The sequence below is a fragment of the Sesamum indicum genome, linkage group LG6, assembly GCF_026168435.1.
Source record: "Sesamum indicum cultivar Baizhima isolate 11 linkage group LG6, ASM2616843v1, whole genome shotgun sequence".
Taxonomy (NCBI): domain Eukaryota; kingdom Viridiplantae; phylum Streptophyta; class Magnoliopsida; order Lamiales; family Pedaliaceae; genus Sesamum; species Sesamum indicum.
The window spans coordinates 26,369,198-26,389,479 of record NC_142662.1 but is presented as its reverse complement, the minus strand read 5'-3'; the positions used below and the strand labels follow the sequence as shown (position 1 = coordinate 26,389,479).

At 35.9% G+C, this 20,282-nt stretch overlaps 4 protein-coding genes across 6 annotated transcripts; 2 read left to right on the top strand and 2 right to left on the bottom strand.

Moving 5' to 3' along the window:
• The first annotated feature begins 157 nt into the window (after nucleotides 1–157).
• On the top strand, nucleotides 158–2,429 carry CSP41A (chloroplast stem-loop binding protein of 41 kDa). Its single transcript, XM_011081551.3, has 6 exons — nucleotides 158–692; nucleotides 796–917; nucleotides 1,020–1,122; nucleotides 1,201–1,339; nucleotides 1,561–1,838; nucleotides 2,090–2,429. The coding sequence occupies exons 1-6, from the start codon at nucleotides 306–308 to the stop codon at nucleotides 2,270–2,272; spliced, it is 1,212 nt and encodes a 403-aa protein (XP_011079853.1). The 5' UTR covers nucleotides 158–305; the 3' UTR covers nucleotides 2,273–2,429.
• A 149-nt stretch (nucleotides 2,430–2,578) lies between these two features.
• RANGAP1 (RAN GTPase activating protein 1) lies at nucleotides 2,579–5,011 on the bottom strand. The gene is made up of 2 exons (XM_011081552.3): nucleotides 4,804–5,011; nucleotides 2,579–4,462 (listed from the first exon to the last, which is right to left on the bottom strand). Exon 2 carries the CDS (start codon nucleotides 4,449–4,451, stop codon nucleotides 2,847–2,849), a length of 1,605 nt encoding a protein of 534 aa, XP_011079854.1. The 5' UTR covers nucleotides 4,452–4,462; nucleotides 4,804–5,011; the 3' UTR covers nucleotides 2,579–2,846.
• Nucleotides 5,012–6,128: 1,117 nt separating this feature from the next.
• CYCP1;1 (cyclin p1;1) lies at nucleotides 6,129–8,719 on the top strand. Of its 2 annotated transcripts, none has more exons than XM_011081554.3 (3): nucleotides 6,129–6,364; nucleotides 7,625–8,088; nucleotides 8,235–8,719. In XM_011081554.3, the coding sequence occupies exons 2-3, from the start codon at nucleotides 7,688–7,690 to the stop codon at nucleotides 8,485–8,487; spliced, it is 654 nt and encodes a 217-aa protein (XP_011079856.1). In that variant the 5' UTR covers nucleotides 6,129–6,364; nucleotides 7,625–7,687; the 3' UTR covers nucleotides 8,488–8,719. The 2 variants fall into 2 exon arrangements, with proteins under 2 accessions (XP_011079856.1, XP_011079855.1); XM_011081553.3 differs by having other exon boundaries at nucleotides 6,131–6,546.
• A 296-nt stretch (nucleotides 8,720–9,015) lies between these two features.
• Nucleotides 9,016–15,856, bottom strand: LOC105163362 (ARM REPEAT PROTEIN INTERACTING WITH ABF2). 2 transcript variants are annotated; one of them, XM_088881756.1, is made up of 19 exons: nucleotides 15,459–15,856; nucleotides 14,978–15,138; nucleotides 14,022–14,194; nucleotides 13,826–13,946; nucleotides 13,671–13,745; nucleotides 13,483–13,577; nucleotides 13,188–13,263; nucleotides 12,969–13,076; nucleotides 12,731–12,859; nucleotides 12,550–12,618; nucleotides 12,364–12,423; nucleotides 11,965–12,088; nucleotides 11,702–11,841; nucleotides 10,957–11,020; nucleotides 10,780–10,859; nucleotides 9,833–9,897; nucleotides 9,606–9,723; nucleotides 9,399–9,454; nucleotides 9,016–9,314 (listed from the first exon to the last, which is right to left on the bottom strand). In XM_088881756.1, the coding sequence occupies exons 1-19, from the start codon at nucleotides 15,733–15,735 to the stop codon at nucleotides 9,230–9,232; spliced, it is 2,076 nt and encodes a 691-aa protein (XP_088737882.1). In that variant the 5' UTR covers nucleotides 15,736–15,856; the 3' UTR covers nucleotides 9,016–9,229. The 2 variants fall into 2 exon arrangements, with proteins under 2 accessions (XP_088737882.1, XP_011079976.1); XM_011081674.3 differs by having other exon boundaries at nucleotides 9,399–9,523; nucleotides 15,459–15,852.
• Between the last annotated feature and the right edge of the window lie 4,426 nt (nucleotides 15,857–20,282).

Below are 20,282 nucleotides of genomic sequence, written 5' to 3'. Positions count from 1 at the left end.
ACCAAAAATGCAATTGTCCGTTTTCACGAGTGAAGACAAAGGTATCCGTTTAAAGTTAGAAAATTTGATTGTCGACCACATATTATAGAGCAGCTAGACATGAATGAGCCAAGACCACAAAGGAATAGATAGATATTCGATTATCAAAAGGAAAACCCCATTGCATTATTACCGGGAAGCTAACTGTTAACTGAAACTAGCTTTAGTACAGGAAATCTCATTGCAATTCCTTTATCTATCTCCATAGAAATATAGAATCTTGCGGGTTCTCACAACATCAATCATCAAGAAACAAGGAAGGTCTAATGGCCACTGCAGTTGCTTCCTCCTCATCCTCTCTCCTCTTCTTCTCCTCTTTTTCATCATCATCCTCTTCTCTCTCTCCTCTCCCACGCCTCTCTCTCCCTTCAACCTCCCACCACTCTCTCTCCTCTTCTCTCTCCATCTCTCCATCTTTTCTTGCTTTATCAGCAAAAACTCCTAGAAGGGCTGTTTCATCTCTCTTCCCTTCACTCACTGTCAGGGCAGAGAAGAAGAATGTGCTCATTGTCAACACTAACAGCGGCGGCCATGCAGTCATCGGTTTCTACTTTGCCAAGGAACTACTTGCCTCCGGCCACGGTGTCACCATCCTGACTGTCGGCGAAGAGGGGTCCGACAAGATGAAGAAACCACCTTTCAGCAGATTTTCAGTTAAGACTCTGTATACGAATCAGATTTGGAATTTGTAACAAGAAACAAACTTTTCTATAGGAGAATGGTGTTTGTTTGTTACTAATTCAGAGAGGCTTGCAGGAAATTGTGAGTGCTGGTGGGAAGACAGTTTGGGGGGAGCCGGCAGAGATAGGGAAAGTATTGGAGGGCGCTGCATTTGATGTGGTGTTGGATAACAATGGAAAAGATTTGGATTCAGTGAAGTTAGTAATCATTCCATTGAGATGAAAATGAATATACAATTTTGCATGTCTAATCATTTCTCTGGCTGATGCATCATGCTCTGTATCAATATTTGTTAACAGGCCTGTAGCAGATTGGGCAAAGAGCTCTGGTGTGAAGCAATTCCTATTCATTAGTAGTGCAGGGATTTATAAGCCAACAGATGAACCTCCTCATTTTGAAGGGGTATATTTAGTGTCTCTTGCACTTGATACTGCCTGAAAGGACAGAATTCCTAGTAGAAACTGAAATCTTGTTTTACAGGATACTGTAAAAGCTGATGCTGGTCATGTTGGAGTAGAGAAATACATCTCAGAGATATTTGGGAATTGGGCGTCTTTCCGTCCACAATACATGATTGGCTCTGGCAACAACAAAGACTGTGAGGAATGGTTCTTTGACCGTAAGTAATATAATCAGTTAACTTAATTAACATTCTTGGTTACAAGGTAGCATTTTGAGCTTCATTTGGTCATGTTTCTCTAGTTATTGGTCGAGGGTTATTGAGGTTTGTGTAGGTTATACATAAAGATCATGGTATTGGCAATAGCAAGTGCTTGAGTAGATATCTCATTTTTGGTTAATAGGAAGATATTCATTTACATTACCTTCAATTCTCGACAGGTATCGTTCGAGGCAGACCGGTTCCAATTCCTGGCTCTGGGATGCAGTTAACCAACATTGCCCATGTCAGGGACCTATCGTCCATGCTTACTTTCGCTGTTGAAAAGCCAGATGCTGCAAGCGGAAACATCTTCAACTGTGTTAGTGATCGTGCAGTGACACTAGATGGAATGGCAAAACTCTGTGCTCAAGCTGCTGGATTACCTGTTGAAATAGTGCATTATGATCCGAAGGCAGTGGGTATTGATGCAAAGAAAGCATTTCCTTTCCGCAACATGGTATTCTAAACCTTTCTTTAATGCTTAGCATAGGGCACTGGTTGCAGACAATTAAGCTATTCGTTCGATTAGGATTACATGATAATGGCAATCTGAGTTCCTTTCATCTGGCCTAGTTGTATTAAAATACTAGGAGAAGATAACACATCATGATTCCTATTGGCAATTGTAAAAGAAGCATAAATATCCTCTTAACAGATTGCTTAAGCAAATCAAGATTTTGCTTTACTGACTATAATATACTTTTGCAGCATTTCTATGCCGAACCAAGAGCAGCAAAGGAGATTCTTGGATGGAGTGGTACAACAAACCTTCCTGTGGACTTGAAGGAGCGGTTCGATGAGTATGTCAAGATTGGTAGAGACAAGAAACAAATAAAGTTTGAGTTAGATGACAAGATTCTAGCAGCAGTTAAAGAACCTGTTGCAGTATGATCACTGTTTCACTAGCGAGCCAGTGAATAAATTGTATGGCTTTTGATCTGGGGAAGCAAGTGGCAATTTTGTGAATTCTAACTGGGAAGCAATAAATATAATGTTATTGATCCTGGTTATTGTTTCAACATAATGAATTTCTTTCATATTCTTCCTACTTGCAAAGCATGACGGTGGCCTGAGGCAGCATCAAGATACTATGGTGATTCTAACAATAGAATAGGCCAAAGATACTATTAGAGTCATAAACAGTCAAACCCCAACAAAGCCTAATCTCAATCGAACAAAAGACAGAAGCACAACATATAGAAGAAAAGAAATAACTCTAAACAATTTCAATAACATTCCCGCACTTGTGTTATCACAAATTGATCCAACTCCGTGTCATTTCAAAAAAATCTAAAGACATACATCTGAATATGAAGGATGAAGGAGCTGTTAAGCACTTTTTGCAAGTAAAAGTCATTCCTAGCATCTAAGACAAATGGTCAGCTGACCCATACTTATACAAACAATTCAAGAGTCTGGAAATCCATGAAACAGTAGACACTAAGCCATAATAATCGTGCAATTCTCATTCTTCCTGTTTGATTTCAAGACCCCTCAGTTTGGATTCCAACTCAAGTTCATCGTGACCACTTTGTTCGTCCCCCTCGTCATCAAAGTCGTCTCCGTCTGGATCATTGTCATCCAAAGGACCAAGAACATTAAGGCAATTCTTGAATATATCTTTGACCTCATCAATCCCCTCATCAGATATGTAATTTCCATTGATATTCAGCAATGTAAACCCCGGTTTACCCACAACAGCTGTGGCCAAGCGTCTAGCACCAGCCCTTCTTATCAAATTAGTATTCATGTCCACTTCACATAATTGACCATGACCCTCCTCCAGTGCCTTGGCAATCAAGATAGCACCCTCATCCTTCAATTCATTCTCACCCAAGTTCAATTTGGCAAGAAACTGCTTGGAAGCGATACAGGAAGCGAGAGCAGGAGCAGCTTTAGCGGTGATTTCATTTCCAGCCATATCCAGAACTTCCAGTGACGGAGCAGATTCCTCTAGGGCATTTGATAGAGCAATACACCCCTCATCCTCCAAATTCAAATAGCTCAAGTAGATTTCAGATAGATCAGAAAATGCAGATAATGCCTTGCTCAAAGCTAATCCGGCCTCAATACCAAACATATTGTCTCGCAAATCAAGCTTCTTTAAGTGGCTACATGTCCCAAGTGCTTTAGCTAAGGCAATACCTCCCTCTGATTCCACTCTCGTAGATGAGCATCGAAAATCTTCCAGCAAGGGAGAACTATTCACTATATTAGATATAGCTATCGCTCCTTCATCTCCAGTCATGTTGTTATGAAACTGAAGGACCCTAAGTTTATCGGTAGAAGGAATTAACTCATGTACTGCCTTTGCAGCCTCCTCCGAGATGCCATCATTAATCAGGTACAGTTCCTCCAAATTATGCTGGGACTTTAAAAGTGCCCCAAATGCCCTGATGCCCTTCTCACCCAAAGCATTGTTGGACAGGTTGAGATAGCGCAATACAGAACCTTCCAGGGCTAATGAAAATATATTCATGACTTCAAGAGCTTCCTCCTCAGACCTTCCAGCCACAAAATCCGATAGGTCAACTTCAGTCAATTGATTCTTAATGGATGACACTATAGGCTCAGCAACTAGTGCTGCCTCCCGACCGAAACTTGTATTGCTAAAACATATCTTCGTGTATTTATTTCTAGGCTCCTTCAAGAGGTTCAACAGTTTCTCAGCATCACCTGCACCAATCTCTTTCCGTGGATCTCCAGATATATCAAAAGTAGTTCCATCATATTCCTTCAATTTGTCTAATATACTAAGTTCTCCATCTGCTTTTGCAACAGGGCCTCGTTTGATAACTTCAATCATGAGCCTACTGGATTCCTTGGCGTACAATTGCACTGCAGAACTTCCATCTCCATCTGGTTCCTTTGCAAAATGTTGGTTCGCTGCATCAAAAGCAGCAGCTTCTATTTTCTTGGCATCCTCCTCAGCTTCTTTCTGACTCAGGAGACCATACTTTCTAGACCAAATGGAGGGCGTCACAAGATTCTTGGTCATCCTATCGACAAGTTTAAGCCTTGTACTTTGTGAAGGAGGCCATAATTTCACAGACAACGGGGCAACTTCCATGTCAAAACAACCTAAAAGAAACACAAGACGAAAGAAAACTAAAAGATATCAGAATATAAGTCGCAAGTAATAAATAAAACACTATAATCTTACTATACTTTAACCCTGGAATTAACTCAGACAAGAGAAAGCCAATAACCCCCAATAAGGAAACTGAACTCCCTTTGCTGAATTGATAAAAACACGAAAAGCAAACAAATGATTTGTAACTTTCAATAACAAAAGAAAAAAACAGAACAACGACAACGTGAAGTAAACCACTACAAGAGCAAGATAAGAATTAAGAAATCCACAAACATCGGACACATTTACACCATTAATCTTCAAAATGAAAAGGCTAACAAGAACATACCGGCGAACAGGAAGCGAGAAACGCCGCGAACAAAGAAGAACAAGAGATCGAAACACGTCAGAAAAGCAAAAGTCAGAGCAGTAATTGAAACCTGAGGATTTATTTATGTAGAGCAGAATCTTTTCAAATTCAACGGAGAAAAAGGAAATGCAATTTTGAATTTGGGGAGAGAGAGAGTGGGGAGTGAAAACTCCCGCTGTGGGTTTTTGGGAAAAAAATCTTTTCAGATAAGCTTCAGTTCGGTTCGGGAAGGCCCAATATAAATGGGCTTGTTTTCTCTTGATCCACCTCATTCAGACTTTTAGGCCCAAACAAATAATGGGCTTTTATGACCAATAGTCTAATAACAGATAAGTCCTCCTATTTGTTAAAATTTATTGAATTTGCTAATATTACAAAAAAAAAAAGAACAAAAATTGACATTTATTATCGATTGACTTATTACAGGTCAAACAAATTTTTTCGAACTAAACTATCCTTATAACGATGAAAATGTATTTCCTCACATGCATTTACGCGTGAAGAACATATAAGAATAATTTGATTATAAAAAAATTATTTGACATGCAATACGTCAGTAATAAATAAATAAGAGATAAACATATATATTTTTTTAACATCAACATATTTGATGAATTTTAACTAACGGATGGACTTGTTTGATAAATAGTAGCAAAGATCAGAAATGGTAGGTTCAATTTTTCAAAAAAATTATATATAATTATACCAAATCTAAAAAAAAAAAAAAAAGAGTGTAACTATCCTTATTTATACCATTTAATACATTCCTTTAGTGCCCTACACAATGACTTATACTGAAAATTAATTGGGTGGGGTTGTGACTTTATGTGGTGCCTGTGACTGTGACTGTGAGCTATATTATTATTATTATTGCACCACTTACATACTCTCACTGTTGTTATCATCCTCTGTTGGTTTTTAATTATTACGAGTGACGGACAGTCACCAACCACATATCTTCCCACTTTAGACACTTCATTTTATTTTAATTAATACGTAAAAATAGTGTGCTATCACCGTACAATAATAAAGTACGATAAACTTATTTAAAATTTATTATAATTATAAATATTTTTTATTATCTAAAAAATTATAAATATATTGAATTTTAAGAAATAAGCAGTTGTAAGATACGTTAGAGCCCTTTGTAATAATATAATATATATTAGTGGAATAAATATTGAAATATTATTTAAGCAAAATAGACATTATGAGTTGCTGCTATTTTTTATACGAAAGAAATAAGAAAGGATAGGAAATAGTTTTGGGGGGACCCACGCCCGCACCGCAAGCAAATTCACAAGAAGAATACCGACACTACCTTCCGTAATACTACTCCCATATTCCTCTCTCTCTCTCTCTCTCATACACACACACACACACGCACACGCAGTGAGAGAGAGAGCTTCATGGACGATGATGAGGCGTGCTACTAGCTCTAGGATTTTGGTCTGGTGAGGCGCCTAGAGAAGGATTGTATTAGGGAAGTGGGGTTTGAGTTTTCCATGTGAAGTGACCTAAAAGATAGCCAGATTAAAAGGTTACAACTTACAAGCATATTTCTTGCTTCTTCCTTGAATGAATCTACTTTATGTACACAAAAGTTGTTTAGCAAGTGATGCTATGCTGTGAGATTCAACATGGCTGTTGGAAAAATAGTCAGATGATGGAGGTTTCAAATTTTCTGCTAATGTAGAAGCCAGATCTCTCAAAGAACTTGGTGTAAGCTTTTCTTTCTCATGAGGGTTCTTGGATTCTCTTGAAACTTTCCTCCCTTTTCTCATTATTAGTTTATTCTGAGACGTGGGTTCTTCGATTTAATAGTTACTTTTGTTTTGAAGGGCTTCCTTTTTGTTTTCTAAATTTTTGTTGCTGCTGATTTTGATTTTTCCCCTTAGCTTCATGGACTTCATTTTGAATTTTGTGCTTTCCCTGGAGTTCTTGATTGAATTAGTTCTTCATGGAGGTGTTAAGTTGGTACCGAGAAGTGAAGAAGGAGCTTCGAGAAGATTACAATTTATGTGCTGCTTGCATGTGGCTTTTGTTATTGAGTTCTGGTAGCAAGATTGTGTGTGTGGGATGGATCTGTTGATTTGACACTTGCGCGTGTTTGTATCTTGTTATTGAATTCTCATGCATAATATGAAGAATTTGATATTTGGAGCTTAATTATCCATAATGAAGATGTATTGTAGCTGAAGAGAGACTAGATCCAATAGACTATATTACAACCAGATGCCAGATGATTAATGATAGGAAGATGGGAGTGATTGAAGAGAACTCATTGTTGCTGATGCACTAGAGATAAAACTTATTAGTTTCATCTATTTACCTGCATCCATTTTGCTCACACCAGCTGGAGTTGTGTAACCGAAGTGCCTGCTTTTCAGTTATGATGTAGGTGTTAGGCTCCACCACATTATATCTTTTGCCATGGAGACGGAATGCAGAATCGGTCTTCTTTAGATCTCTCATATGTTCAAATTAGCCTACACCATCATTGTGTGCTTTCAGTGCGAGGCACGACCAGTTTTTATTTGTAATCTCTGTTGCTCTTGAATTCTTGTCCACTTTACTTATATGGAAAACTTAGTAGGATAAGTCTATTATAAAATTAGTTATTCAGTGAGTAGATCGGAAAATCAGGTGGATATGGCTCAACTTTTATTTACACCCGCCCCCCGATAGATCTAATTTGTGCTCTATGCCCAGGATTTATTTCTCTTATAATTTCAGAAATCAACAGACCTAGTTTACAAAATTTGGAAATCTGATATTCATTGATTTGAATGCTTTGCAGCATCACTGGCAAACAACCTTTGGATCTTGAATTGAGAGTTTATGCTCCAAACAGTGCACGAAAATGGGAACTTTGGTTATTGAAACTGATTGTTCATGCTCAAATGACTATGCAGCATTAGGATTGAAGGACTTGAGAAACGAGAATCCAAGAAATCCCCCAATTTTGTCACTTCTTGCAGCAGTGCTGGAGAGGTCTGTTCAGAAAAATGAATGGATACTAGAAACCTCGCAAACCAAAGATGTTATCACCATATTTCATGGTTTAAGAGCACCTTCTCTGAGCATCCAACAATACATTGATCGGATTTTCAAGTATGCATGCTGCAGCCCTTCCTGCTTTGTTATTGCAAATATATATTTGGACAGATTCATTCAGCGGACAAATTTGTTCTTGACTTCCCTCAATATTCACCGACTTCTTATCACCAGTGTGATGGTGGCTGCAAAGTTCATGGATGATGCGTAAGTTACCTAAAGCCCATAAAACTTCTTTTCTTTGGTTCAATCTTTGAGTTGAGCTATCGTTCTGAGTGCTTACTCTGTTTGGTATTCAATTAATGCATGCTTTCTTTATTACGTTTGATGAATCACAATCTGATGACATTCAGATTCTTCAACAATGCATATTATGCCAGAGTGGGAGGTGTAAGCACAGCAGAATTGAACAAGTTAGAGATTAAGTTTTTATTTGGTCTAGATTTCCGAATTCATGTTACAGTGAAGACCTTCGGCGAATATTGTTCTGTGTTTAAGAAAGAGGCTACAGGGGGGCTCATTGAGCGTTCAATTCTGGCATGTGGAGTGGAAGAAAGCTGGGCAAACAAAGATGATTCCACCTGTGCCCACTCAATTGCAAGATGAAAATTTTGGGGCACTAAAATTTTTGAGTGACATCGAGAAGGAAACATGAGAGCTTTTACTCGTCTTATCGTTGGTCAAATGCAATGGCTAAATCATAGGTGTGGAAGTTTTTTGAGGACTCCCGTCTCTGTTGTAAGAATAGAGGTTGTGTTATAGTTTCTTCTTTTATGTTTCCAGACTTGCATTCTCTGTCTATTCTCTGTCTATGCTATGGTGTTTGCTCGATGGTTCAGGCTTTGGTTTATCGTGTGTTTCTGGCCAAAGGATGAAATGTGTGAGAAGTAGAAAAGCTAGAATTAAAGCCGTTATTCTTTCACTGGTATGGCCAATTGACTTGTGTGTATAATGTTCAATTGCAGCTTTTAGTTCACATCTCCCCTCCAACAACCGTAGCCTTCTTGTCCTTACAAAGATTTGCAGTAGGTTTTCTGCTTATTAGACTCCCTTCTGTCAAAAACGATAACATCTGTTATTTTCGAGTAGCATAAATGTCAGTAGTTACCCTGTAAGATTATCATCACCCAATCATTCATCAGCAGTAAAGATTTCCAAGACCATTAACAAGTCAGTAATTAAATATGCATCGAATGGGGTGACTTCAGGTTCTTCCTGGTCAAGAATACAAATTGATTCTTGTTTCTGTTCAACTTGTCAATTCTAAACTAAGGTATTTCTGTACATTTTCTCACCTAACTAATTAGTCAAAGATAATACCAAAATTTTGTCAGACGATCCATCACCTTCATTTAGCTTGGATCGGTCTCATCAGCGCTTTTACAAAGTAATTACGAGTCTCTGGTAAAATTCGTTGGATCAGCTGACAATACCTGCAGTGCATGTATCCAGTAGCCCAAGGGTCACCACTAGCACACTCAAAAACTGAATACGCCTAAATAGAGGGTCAAACATACCATGGCATGACACATAGTTTGTCAAACTTTTCCAGGATGAATAAGATACAAGCATGCTGCAAAGACAAAGCATTAAATGCCTCCGACAACTCAAACATGAGAGAGACATTCTCCACAGATATATCCTTCAAGAAAAGGAATAAGTATCAGAAACAAAGAAGAAAAATATTTACAAAGTAAAATCATCTTTTGTTATCTGAGCTTCACCTGTGCAATGGCATATTCACAAAGACGCTTCAGACCCTCGAGTAAATACTGATCAGCAGCCCTCAGAAGATCCTCTGCAACATCTAAGTTGACATCAATAGATCCTGTGTATATGTACCTGCAACCAAAATCAGAACAGAGTTTAGCATCTACAAGGGCACTGAGGACTCGACTGTAATTTTGTTACAAGAGCTAAGATTTGGATTAGAATGTCAAAGCATACTCACCTAATCATCAATTCAAAAATGTCCCATCTAATATTTGGAATCTCTATATCTTTAGCATCTTTTTCCTGCAATGCATTCATTCCAGAGAAATCTTTTAAGCACATGGACTTATTACCTATCCAATCTTAGACCACCAACATAAAATTCATCGCCACTCAACTTATGTTCATTGCACACCAAAACTCATGTTTGTTTCAGCTTAGGATGTTTAATGACAATGTCTTCAATCAGTATCAGCACAATACTCCACCAAGTTGGCCAGTATTGAATAGGACCAGCCAATGTTATTCCGGTTAAATCTTAAAAGGTCATAACAACACCAGCAAATGTGACTAATTTTACATCTTAAAATTCCAAGTTTAAGAAAACAGAAAATGAATGATCATAATGAAAGAATTCAGTTGTTTCTGTCTCTTTGATGCTCTAAATAATGAAATACACATAAGCCTCCACAAAACGACATATCCATCAGCAGTCCTGATTTGCAGGAATCAAACAGCAAGTTAGTTATCTACATAGGGAATGATTATGTTGGTGCTCTCTATTTCAGGAATAGTGGAAGTGAGGAATAATTTTCACTTTGTGCAGAGTGCCAGAGGTAAATCGAAGTCTTGCAATCAACCACTGGGAAAAATTTGATGTCTCTATTGTATTCGATTATGTCATTTTCCCTTAGATGATGATTAAAGCAGTTGAACTCGCCCCAAAACCCAAATAAGATCACAAATTTTATTTTTCATGACGTATCAGATTCAGCCAAGACGGGTAAGTCAACTAATCTAAAATGTACAGTTTGAGCCCTGGACCAGTTAGATGGCATCTTAAACACAAGTGAGACCTTAAGAAGTGCTTCATAATTGCAAAAATATATGCACATCTATTATTCTATAACAGAGTGAAGTAATGATGGATAAACCAAACATAATACAAGCAAATGATAAGCTAACCCGGTAACCACCATCAAACATAGCCCGGAATGCATCAGAAGAAGCAAGCAAGCAAATTCTGTGTGCATAGAACCTTTTTCCTGATGATGAAAATAAAAATGATGATATATTAATAAAAGATTGCTCATCATAGACATGCATATAGAAAGCATTCAAGAAGCTGTGCAGAGATTCCACCTTCAACTAAAAATGTGACATCAGATAATGTTGGATTATTTACATACTGCTCACCCAAATACACCTGCAGCAGATGCACTGGAGTTAGTCGGGAAAGATTGAAAAAATAAAAGACCTTCACATTAGATATAGTCACAAAACCAGTAGTAGGAATGATTATAGAGCATTAGAAGGAAAGAGTCATTACATATCACCGCATTTAATCACAAAAGTGTCCTTAATAGTAGGTAATCCACATTAGCCAGCAATTTCATTAGCATAAACATTACAGTCGTAAATCAATTCGGCATGCATATTTGCAGTTAAACAAAAATGAATAGGCACTCAGTCCTCTCTACAACTGAAAGATGCTTTTACCTGTTCACAAAACATTCACAGCTGTAGACAATTAGACTAAGTGGAGTCATCTGTACAAAGCACATGCAACCTTAAAGTGATATTTAAGAAATGGTAACAATTCAACCATATCTTCTGGCAAAAGTCATAACCCAAAAGTCTCGCAAATACATATCATCACAAGATTCACAACTTTTCTTGATTCACACTTCAAAAACCAAATATATAGTCACAAGTGTTTGTTTCTTAGATAGGATAGCAATTTCTATTCCTTCTTTTGTCTAGTTTAAGAAAACCTTCCCCAACATTTCTACTGAAATATAAAATATGCAATCACAATATTATAATCTGGCAAAACCATAACAAAGATTGACTGGCATCCACAACAACCAAAGTTGCAAAATATCACCTGAGGTATTGGGGAAGGAGGAGGAGCATTCATGGAAGATAGCAAACTGGCTTTGCTAGCCAACGTGCATAAAGCCATAGAACTATCTCTTTGGTGCTTTGAGTCAGTTGATTCCAGAAGCTCCAAAAGCAACGCCAGTCCTGCAAGCATATGTGGCAGGTGAGGCAGGTAACTGCAGTCTATGAGTCCAGCAATACATTGCAGAGTCCCAGTACACTTGCACAGGACACCAACGTAATAAATGGATTTGATAAATAGTATACCATTATAATCAATGAAAATCTTTTTCTGGTCATCAGGAGAACAAAGATGCGCTAGAGCCAAAGCCACTCGTCTTCGAATATCTTCCTCTCCTACACGCATCATATACAATAAGTGGTTCAATACCTGCCCACGGAAAACATTCAATTAAAGTTCAAGATCCACAACTAAGTGTCACATGAGCAAAGTACCAAAAGAGTCCCATCAGCACATAAATAAAACTCCTCTCCTAATTAAAGAAACCAATTTTTCAGCTTCGCTTTCCTTATTTGACATAAAATATATCTTTTTTTTCGTTTTTTGTTACCCAAATGCATAACATCAGATTTTTGAATGTATAGAATAAACAATTGAACTAAATTTAATTTTGCAACTTCATTAAGCTACAAAAGGTAACTGACCCTTCCGTTGATCTTCTCTTCAAGTCTTTTCAGCATTTTAGCTACACAATCCCTAGTTGGCTGCAATAAAAGGAATATGACAAGATTGAGAAGATGTATTACGTACTTCTAACTAGATATGACATCACTTAGTTAACCCAATAATTGATATTTCTCTAACTGAAAATCAAGTAGCTGAGACTTTACTTGGGCAATTAATTCACCATCTTGAAATTTCTGAACACCTCCCACCCTAATAAGATCCGCAACATTATCCTGTAAAGAAAAGGAAAAGAAGAACAAGAAAATACCAATAAGTTCAACAAAAGAAAAGATGCCAATGCCTATATGAAAACTGAACTATTATCACAAAAATTTAGAATAATACCTCATTATCAGCAAGCCCGTAGAGAGCAAAGGCAGCATTATGTTGTAGAGATCTATTTTTGGATTCAAGAAGCTTCAATAGTGGCACTATTGCCCTACTGTGGGCTATACCAGCTTGATTGTGGCTATCCTGAAATAGCAGAAATGTTTTTATGTCTTACCAAATGAATTCAAGAAGAATCTTAAGGGAAGACCTGGAAGAACGAAAATTATGCCACCAAAAAGAAGGTAGATGTTACCTGCGCTAACCTCCCCAAGGCAAATGCTGACATTTCCTTTAATTGAGCATCAGGAGAGTGGAGCATTTCTATCAGTGGCGGCACAGCACCTCTTTGAACAATATGCACCTGCAGCAGAAGCTCATTGAAAGATTTGTGAGCAATGTCTAAAATTGGGACAGATCTTTATATAATTCATGGTAACCCGGTATTTAAATAGAAAAATGACAGTTTCTCAACCTTACAATCTGAATCTGTTGCAGCAAATTGCCCAAGCAGCAAAGCAGCTTCTCTTTTGCTTTCTGAATAGCGGGATCTGTTACCATAGACATCAGTTAACACTCAATAAGAGGGGAAGACAGCAGGACAAATGGCTTGAGAGGAAAACAAATTAATCCACTTTCAACCAAAGCAGCTATGAGGATGGTGGTCCTCACTTGAAATACATCGTCGCGGGAAACCATGAAATAGAAAAAGATCCTCACAATATGTTCTTTGAGAAGAACATTGACATGTATTAATATACAAATCATACCTAAGTAACCCGATGACAGGTTGCAAAGCTCCAGCAGCTAGGACTTCTTTCTTAATGTTTGGAGATGAGTGGACAAGATTTCCAATAACACCAACCTGATTATTAGCGTCATCAGTAGTATGAGCCATGAGGGAGTAGAAACTCAAACAAGTATGGGGATATAATTAAAGAACAAAAGGATAGGCCACCGCTTCATAGTGTATAGCAGCATCTTCAGACCGCAGCATTAGTATAAGAGTAGGTAAAGCATTGCATTCTACAATCTGAAATTAGTCAAAAATATTAGAAGAGGTGGAGGAGAAAATAAGCAGATAGTTTATCAGTAACTGAAGTAAACAAAAACCTGATTTTTGTTCTCATCATTTTTAAAAGCAAGGGTTCGAAGGGCTCCAGCCGCTGCTCTCTGCACCTTCGGGTCAGCAAATTCAAGCAACTCAACAAGTGGAGGGATACCACCTTCAATCCTAAGCACATAATTCAGGATTTAATGACAAGCAGAACTTACATATCCAATCACATAAGTATAAAGGAAAACCAACCTAACACAGGTTTTAATGCTGCTATTTTCGTGGGCAAGATTAGTGATTGCATCAGCTGCTCTCCTAATAACACCACTTACTGCCCGAGAGTTTAGACAATTCCTATGTCTCATCAACAGATCCACAAGAGGGGGTAGAGCTCCTGCATCAACAATGAGCTGCTGATGCTCTGGCTGTGAACAAAAGTGATAAGTGGACAAATTAGGTAAGACTGATATAATGAAAAGATCATATTCAATCTTCAACTTTTACAGGATCTTTCTAGTTGTGCATCATTCTTTCATAAGCAAAAAGGTGTATTATGCGTGGAAATAGGAGAATATGTTCCCAGAAAGTTATCTGAGGATATAGTGATAAGGTAGACAGAAATTTTCCAATAAATGCCAGTATATAATGGTATGGACTACTGTACACAAAAACTCATGCTTTTAGCATACATCTGAATTTGCGTGTTTATAGAGTGAAACGTAAAACAAACATAATAGAATTCTGTTATTGCAAGGAAATCAAGGATTGCAAGGATTATGTATGAAGACTTCAAACAAAAGGGGAAAATGATTTTGAGAATAGCATAAAACTGCCTTAGGTTTCTCCATGGCTCATTGCTTCATCAACAGAATGGCTCCCCTCTTTTGTAGCATTGCAGGACCACCTGTAACTAACCCTCAGCCAGCATGGCATATTAAAACACCATGACAAGGCAGTTCATGAGAAAATAAATCGAAAAATGGCTGATCTAAGTTGGACCCAAGAAAAAGAATAATCTAACTCAGGGAATGCAGAAATCAAAATTTGACATATTAGAATTGAGCCTTTCAAATATTTCATTGTTTTTTCACCAATTCAAGCACTAATCAAATTTAACAACTTAATACGTGTCTAAAACTTTCTTAGTTAGGAAGTAAAAGAGAACCTAGAAGACATGAAGAACGAGAATTCTCAGGGAGTGCAATTACTTTAATAGCAAGAAGCCCGAGGGCAAAGGCACTCCCTTTCTCCACTTCATGCTCGTAAGGTCTTGGACCACTGTCTCCCTCCCTCATCGGCGGTGGAGCCTGCAGGTGACTGACCAGAGACGGGACAGCCCCACAATCCACAATCACGTTCACTATATCCTCTGCAACCACACGTGCAAAATTCCTTTTATGCAAAACCTCAATACTCAAAATCAAGAACACGCACACTCAAAGAAAAACAAGTCCAGACATAAGATAATGCATCAATTAAAGAATTCAATAAATAAAATACTTTTTTAACCGTTCACTATACCCTCTGAAGCCATACATGCAACATTCAGCAATACATAAAACCCTCAAATCAAAAATGCAGCACATGCAAGCCCAACAGAACCGCGCCCACGCACTATGTAGCAAATTGATCGAGAAAAAAAAGGAAACCATGGTCGTTCCTCCCTTCTCTTTTCGATTTTTGCATTACCATTCTTGGCGAGTTCGGATAGGACGCTGGTGGCCTTCTTGGCTGCCGCCCGATCTTCCTCGGCGTAGGAGAAAGCAGAATCAAGGATCTCGACTTGCGTACGAACTTCGCGCACGAGATCTTGATGGGAATCAAGAGGCGACTCGTCTCCGGCCCTCCCAAGGTCTTGGTCGAACTCCTCACCAAGCTTCCTCTTCACGCTACGACGCGAAGACAAAGAGGTTGACGACGACTGCTCGCGGCGGCGCCGGCCGGAGTTCTGCTTCCGGTTCTCCATGAAAAAAAGATGAGTAGAAAAGAAACGAAATTGGTTTTCCGTGCGAGAGAGGGGTAATTTCGGAAATTAATACGGGGGGTTTCGGTTTTGCGCCAAACACGCCGCCTGTTTAAACATTTTTAAAAACCTATACTCTCCCGCCTTCGTGTTTTTACAAATAAGTAAAAATGGCAACGGGTCGAATTTTGGATTAGTTTATTAGAATTGCAATAAAATTTTATTTTAAAATATTTCGATAAAATTAAACTATAGTGCATATAAAGTATCATTTTATTCTATATATTTTCTATACAAAAACTGAACAATACAATTTTCTAAGTATTTTATATTAAAATACTTTTGTTAAAAGTTATGCACATACACATCATATCTCACAACTTACCACTATTTTACTAATGATGAAATTATAATTAATTTTTAAAAAATAAACTAACTTGTTAGCATTTATAAAATAAGTTGGAAGGATTTTATTTATTTTATAAAGAATGTTAAAAATTTAATCTTATAAATTGAGCCTAGGCCCAATAGCTTGGGATATAATTGGGCCTCTGAGAAGCCAATCGCTTCAAAGTTGGGCTAAACTTTACTGATTTTTGGATGATTGAGTTCTTTACTGCTGTTCCCAAGAGAACTCATAGTTATAAAAATAATTCTTAAAGATTACTCAGAGCTCCGTAATTTATTATAATTACAAATACCTTATTATTATTTGAAAAATCATAAATACTTTATCAGCATTAACTATTGTATAACAAATACCCCCTACAATGAATTTGTTATGAGGGAGTATTTATTAGACGATCATTAATTTCAATATATAAATTCAGTTCATTGCAACACTACATTTACGTCGTTTGGATTTTTTTATTATCAATTATGTCATTGTAATATGCTTTTAATGCAAAAAATCATCCACATCCGCATTGAATACGAGTTTGAATATAATATCGACCATACATGAGATTCAATACATGATTTATGTATATAATACGATCACTCAAAATATCTATAAATAGAATGAAATTTGGATATATTTCATGGTGTATCAAAGATAATTATTTTAGAAATAGCAGAAGGTATACATTTCACAGTCGATATTATGAATATGTTAATAAAGTATGTTATGATCTAAACTTGTCGTAATTTACTATTACAAAGTAAATATAAATGTTAAATATAATATATTTGTCATGTAAGTGATAGAGATATTATGAAAAATGGACAAATTCTGTAATGAAGATTAATAAAGAGATAGGTGCAGTACAAATTGGTGGGTTATGAATGGAAAAAGGGAGGGAGGGAGGGATGGCCCGTGATTGCGCATGTGTTCCAAAGGGTAGTGGTAGGCAGCAACCTGGGATACTTGGCATCTAGATTCCTAATTAACATGGGATTCAGCAGAGGTTTAGGTTTTCTTAAAACTTTGCAGCAATGTCAGGATATTCCCATGCACGGAATGATATGCCTTTCCAACTCACTCTAGTTTGAAAATGTAAAAGATTGTATTTTTCTTCAAAAAAAATTTTTTTGAAATTATATTTACGCCTCATTTGAAAATTCTATATTTATACCCAACCCCATTCCGTTATGATTTGGATAAAAAATGTGAAATTGTAATTTTCGTTAAAGAAGTTCTGAAATTATACTTAAATCCCTTTAAAAATTCTATATTTACACATGACCCCATTCCATTAGAATTTAGACAAAAAATATTAATTTTAGCAAAAAAAATTATATAAATTTTTAATTTTGCTTATCATTTAACATTCACATATATATATATATATTTGCACTTATAAAGAAATAAATTATATATATTTGTATATGGAGTTAAGTTAACATCATTATATTTTTTTCCTTTATAAGTACAAAATCATCGAATATGAATGTTAAATGAGGGGCAAAATTAAAAATCGATATAATTTTTTTTTACTAACGAAAATATTTTTCGTTCAAACCCTACCAAAAGGGTGTTAGGTGCAAGATTTTTTTATGGGAGTGTTGGAACTTATTTCAGAAAAAAGTGTAATTCACATTTTTAGAGGGGGTGGGGTGCAAACTCACGATTTTAAAGTCATGGGGCATCATATTCATCAATTAAACTAAATCTTATCGACTAAATATTAAAAAATATATATTTTGAGAAGAAGAATAATTGATTTTCTTCGTTTTATATATATATATAAAAAAACTTCGAATTTCAAGAAGTTATGATGTGTTGGCGGGAAATAATGTTTTATAATTATTATTAAAATAGACAAAAACCATCGCAATTTAAATCAATAATTTTATTACTATGGGGTCTTAAATTGGAATTTATAACTTTAGAATTAACATAAAAGTATTAAAAAGTATCGTCCACGGGAATCAATTATTCACACCATATCGATTTGTGAACTTAAAATGTTTGGATATTTTTGCACAAAGTCTCCTCCTTGTCTTTATTCATGAATCTGAGCACGACTTAGAGATGCAAATTCAGATGGGCGTGTCTGAAATCTGGCAGCATTACAATGAATACTCAATCCAATAACCCTTAGTATATGTGACCGATTGATAAAGACTGTCAATTTTTTATGTGTTAGATTTAACTTTGACTAATATATATATATATAATTAAATTGGGATGCAAATAAACGTCCCACATTGATAGTAGATAAGTAGTTTGAACGGCTTATAAATTTTTAAGTCCTTATTCCATAACTAATTATCTTTTCAAGATAAAATTATGACGTTTGTGCCAAATTAAAGTGGAGGTAGATTGTTTCGTCCTTATTGCATAGGGGAATAGAATAGACATAACGTGAGAGTGCATTAGTCCATGATGCACTTATAGGGAACAAGATCTTGTCATAATTTTGTCTACCATATATAAATACTATCTCTAACACTGTTGATTGAATTTATTTAAGGAATAATTACATTTCACCTTCTTCATATAATTATTTACGTAAATTATTATTTTTCTAAAAAAATCATATTCATAAAAAGTACCAATATTATTTATATAAATCATTCATACTTTTTTTAAAAACTATACATACAAACTACAGAATCGTCAACATCATTATATAACTACTCCTATTTTTTTTATTGTTAAGAATAATTTTTATAATTACACAAAAATAGAGATAGTTTGTGTAAATAAATATATGATAGCACGAGAGGTGTAAACGTAAGTATACCACATAAATTGATACATTTCAAAGAATATTTCTAAATTTGATAAAATATCAACAATGACAAAATTATAATTAATTTAAATTATTTTGTTAATTTTTTTTATAAAAAGAAAGGGTTAATTATATTTTGTCATCCAAACTATGACCATTTTTACGCTTTGGCATCTAATTTTTTTTTGTGTGTGTCAACTTTACGAAATTTTGCACTTTGCCATTTATAGCTATTTTTTTAAAAAATTTTGTCAAAAAACATCACATGCAGTGCACATGTGATATTTAAGGGTTACGTGATGATATATTTTTTATATATGCACAATATGTGATGTTTTTCTGGTAAAAAAATCAGCAAAAAAGGTCATATATGCTAAAGTGTCAATTCGCAAAGTTGAGATAGTATGTTGACAAAAAAAAGAGGAAAAAAAATAGATGCCAAAGTGTAAGAACGAGTATAGTTCAGATGATAAAATATAATTTACCAAACAAAAATTACATATTCGATATTTTTTTTTCTAAAAGAGTACAACATCTTATTTCTAACTAAAACATCAATTTAATTAATACATCAATATGACTAAGACCAGCCAAAAAATTATATCAATTCAACAAATAACTAAAAATAAACAAATTACAGTAACTCACGCAAAGTGAGACAAATACCTATATATATAACAGGAATCAAACACATGGTTTCAAACTTATTTATGAGACCACAACCTTAATCTTAACTATTAGGTTGTGCTGCTTTATAATTAATTGAATCATATCAAATCTAATGTGTATATATATATATATATGAGTGGACATGCATATGCAGTTAGCCATAAATTCATGTTTTAATGACCAAATATATTAGGAATTAATGTGTAATATACAGATATTAAGTGTAGTGTATTTAAAATTGTGCCCCTCACTTAATAAGGCTAAAAAAAGAGAGCAGGAATAGTAGTAATTAATTTGAGTAAATGCAGGTCTCTTGAATCCGGTGTCGTTTTGGGCATTTCCAAAATGTGTTGAATTGTCCCCCCCCCCCCAAAAGGGTAGTTCTTCTTCTTAATTAGCATTCATGCAGCTATTATTATTACGTGCCGGCCATGCTCTTTAACACGCCTCTAATTGTTACAATCGAAACATACAAACTTTTCATAGAAAATAATTGATGCCGCTTGTAATTCGATTTTCTCCCAATTGTGTAAGATTTTTATTTTTTCCAATTATTTAATATCACGATTCTTTTTATATGTTCGCGGGCACGATAACTTGTAAGTATCATAATAATAATGAAGAGTAGAAGGGTGAGAGTTTATTAAAGAAGTAGGGGACAATGGGTGGTTGAGTGGAAGTGATGAGGTGGTAGGGGACACCTAC

Excerpts from the sequence above, each read along its gene's own strand:
- CSP41A (XM_011081551.3), top strand. The coding sequence starts at position 306 with ATGGCCACTGCAGTTGCTTCCTCCTCATCCTCTCTCCTCTTCTTCTCC. Across the intron at positions 693-795 it reads CACCTTTCAGCAGATTTTCA|GAAATTGTGAGTGCTGGTGG; the intron begins GTTAAGACTCTG and ends AGAGGCTTGCAG. Across the intron at positions 1,340-1,560 it reads TGAGGAATGGTTCTTTGACC|GTATCGTTCGAGGCAGACCG; the intron begins GTAAGTAATATA and ends AATTCTCGACAG.
- RANGAP1 (XM_011081552.3), bottom strand. The coding sequence starts at position 4,451 with ATGGAAGTTGCCCCGTTGTCTGTGAAATTATGGCCTCCTTCACAAAGT.
- LOC105163362 (XM_011081674.3), bottom strand. The coding sequence starts at position 15,735 with ATGGAGAACCGGAAGCAGAACTCCGGCCGGCGCCGCCGCGAGCAGTCG. Across the intron at positions 13,947-14,021 it reads AGCATTAAAACCTGTGTTAG|GATTGAAGGTGGTATCCCTC; the intron begins GTTGGTTTTCCT and ends TTATGTGCTTAG. Across the intron at positions 13,746-13,825 it reads ATGATGAGAACAAAAATCAG|ATTGTAGAATGCAATGCTTT; the intron begins GTTTTTGTTTAC and ends GACTAATTTCAG.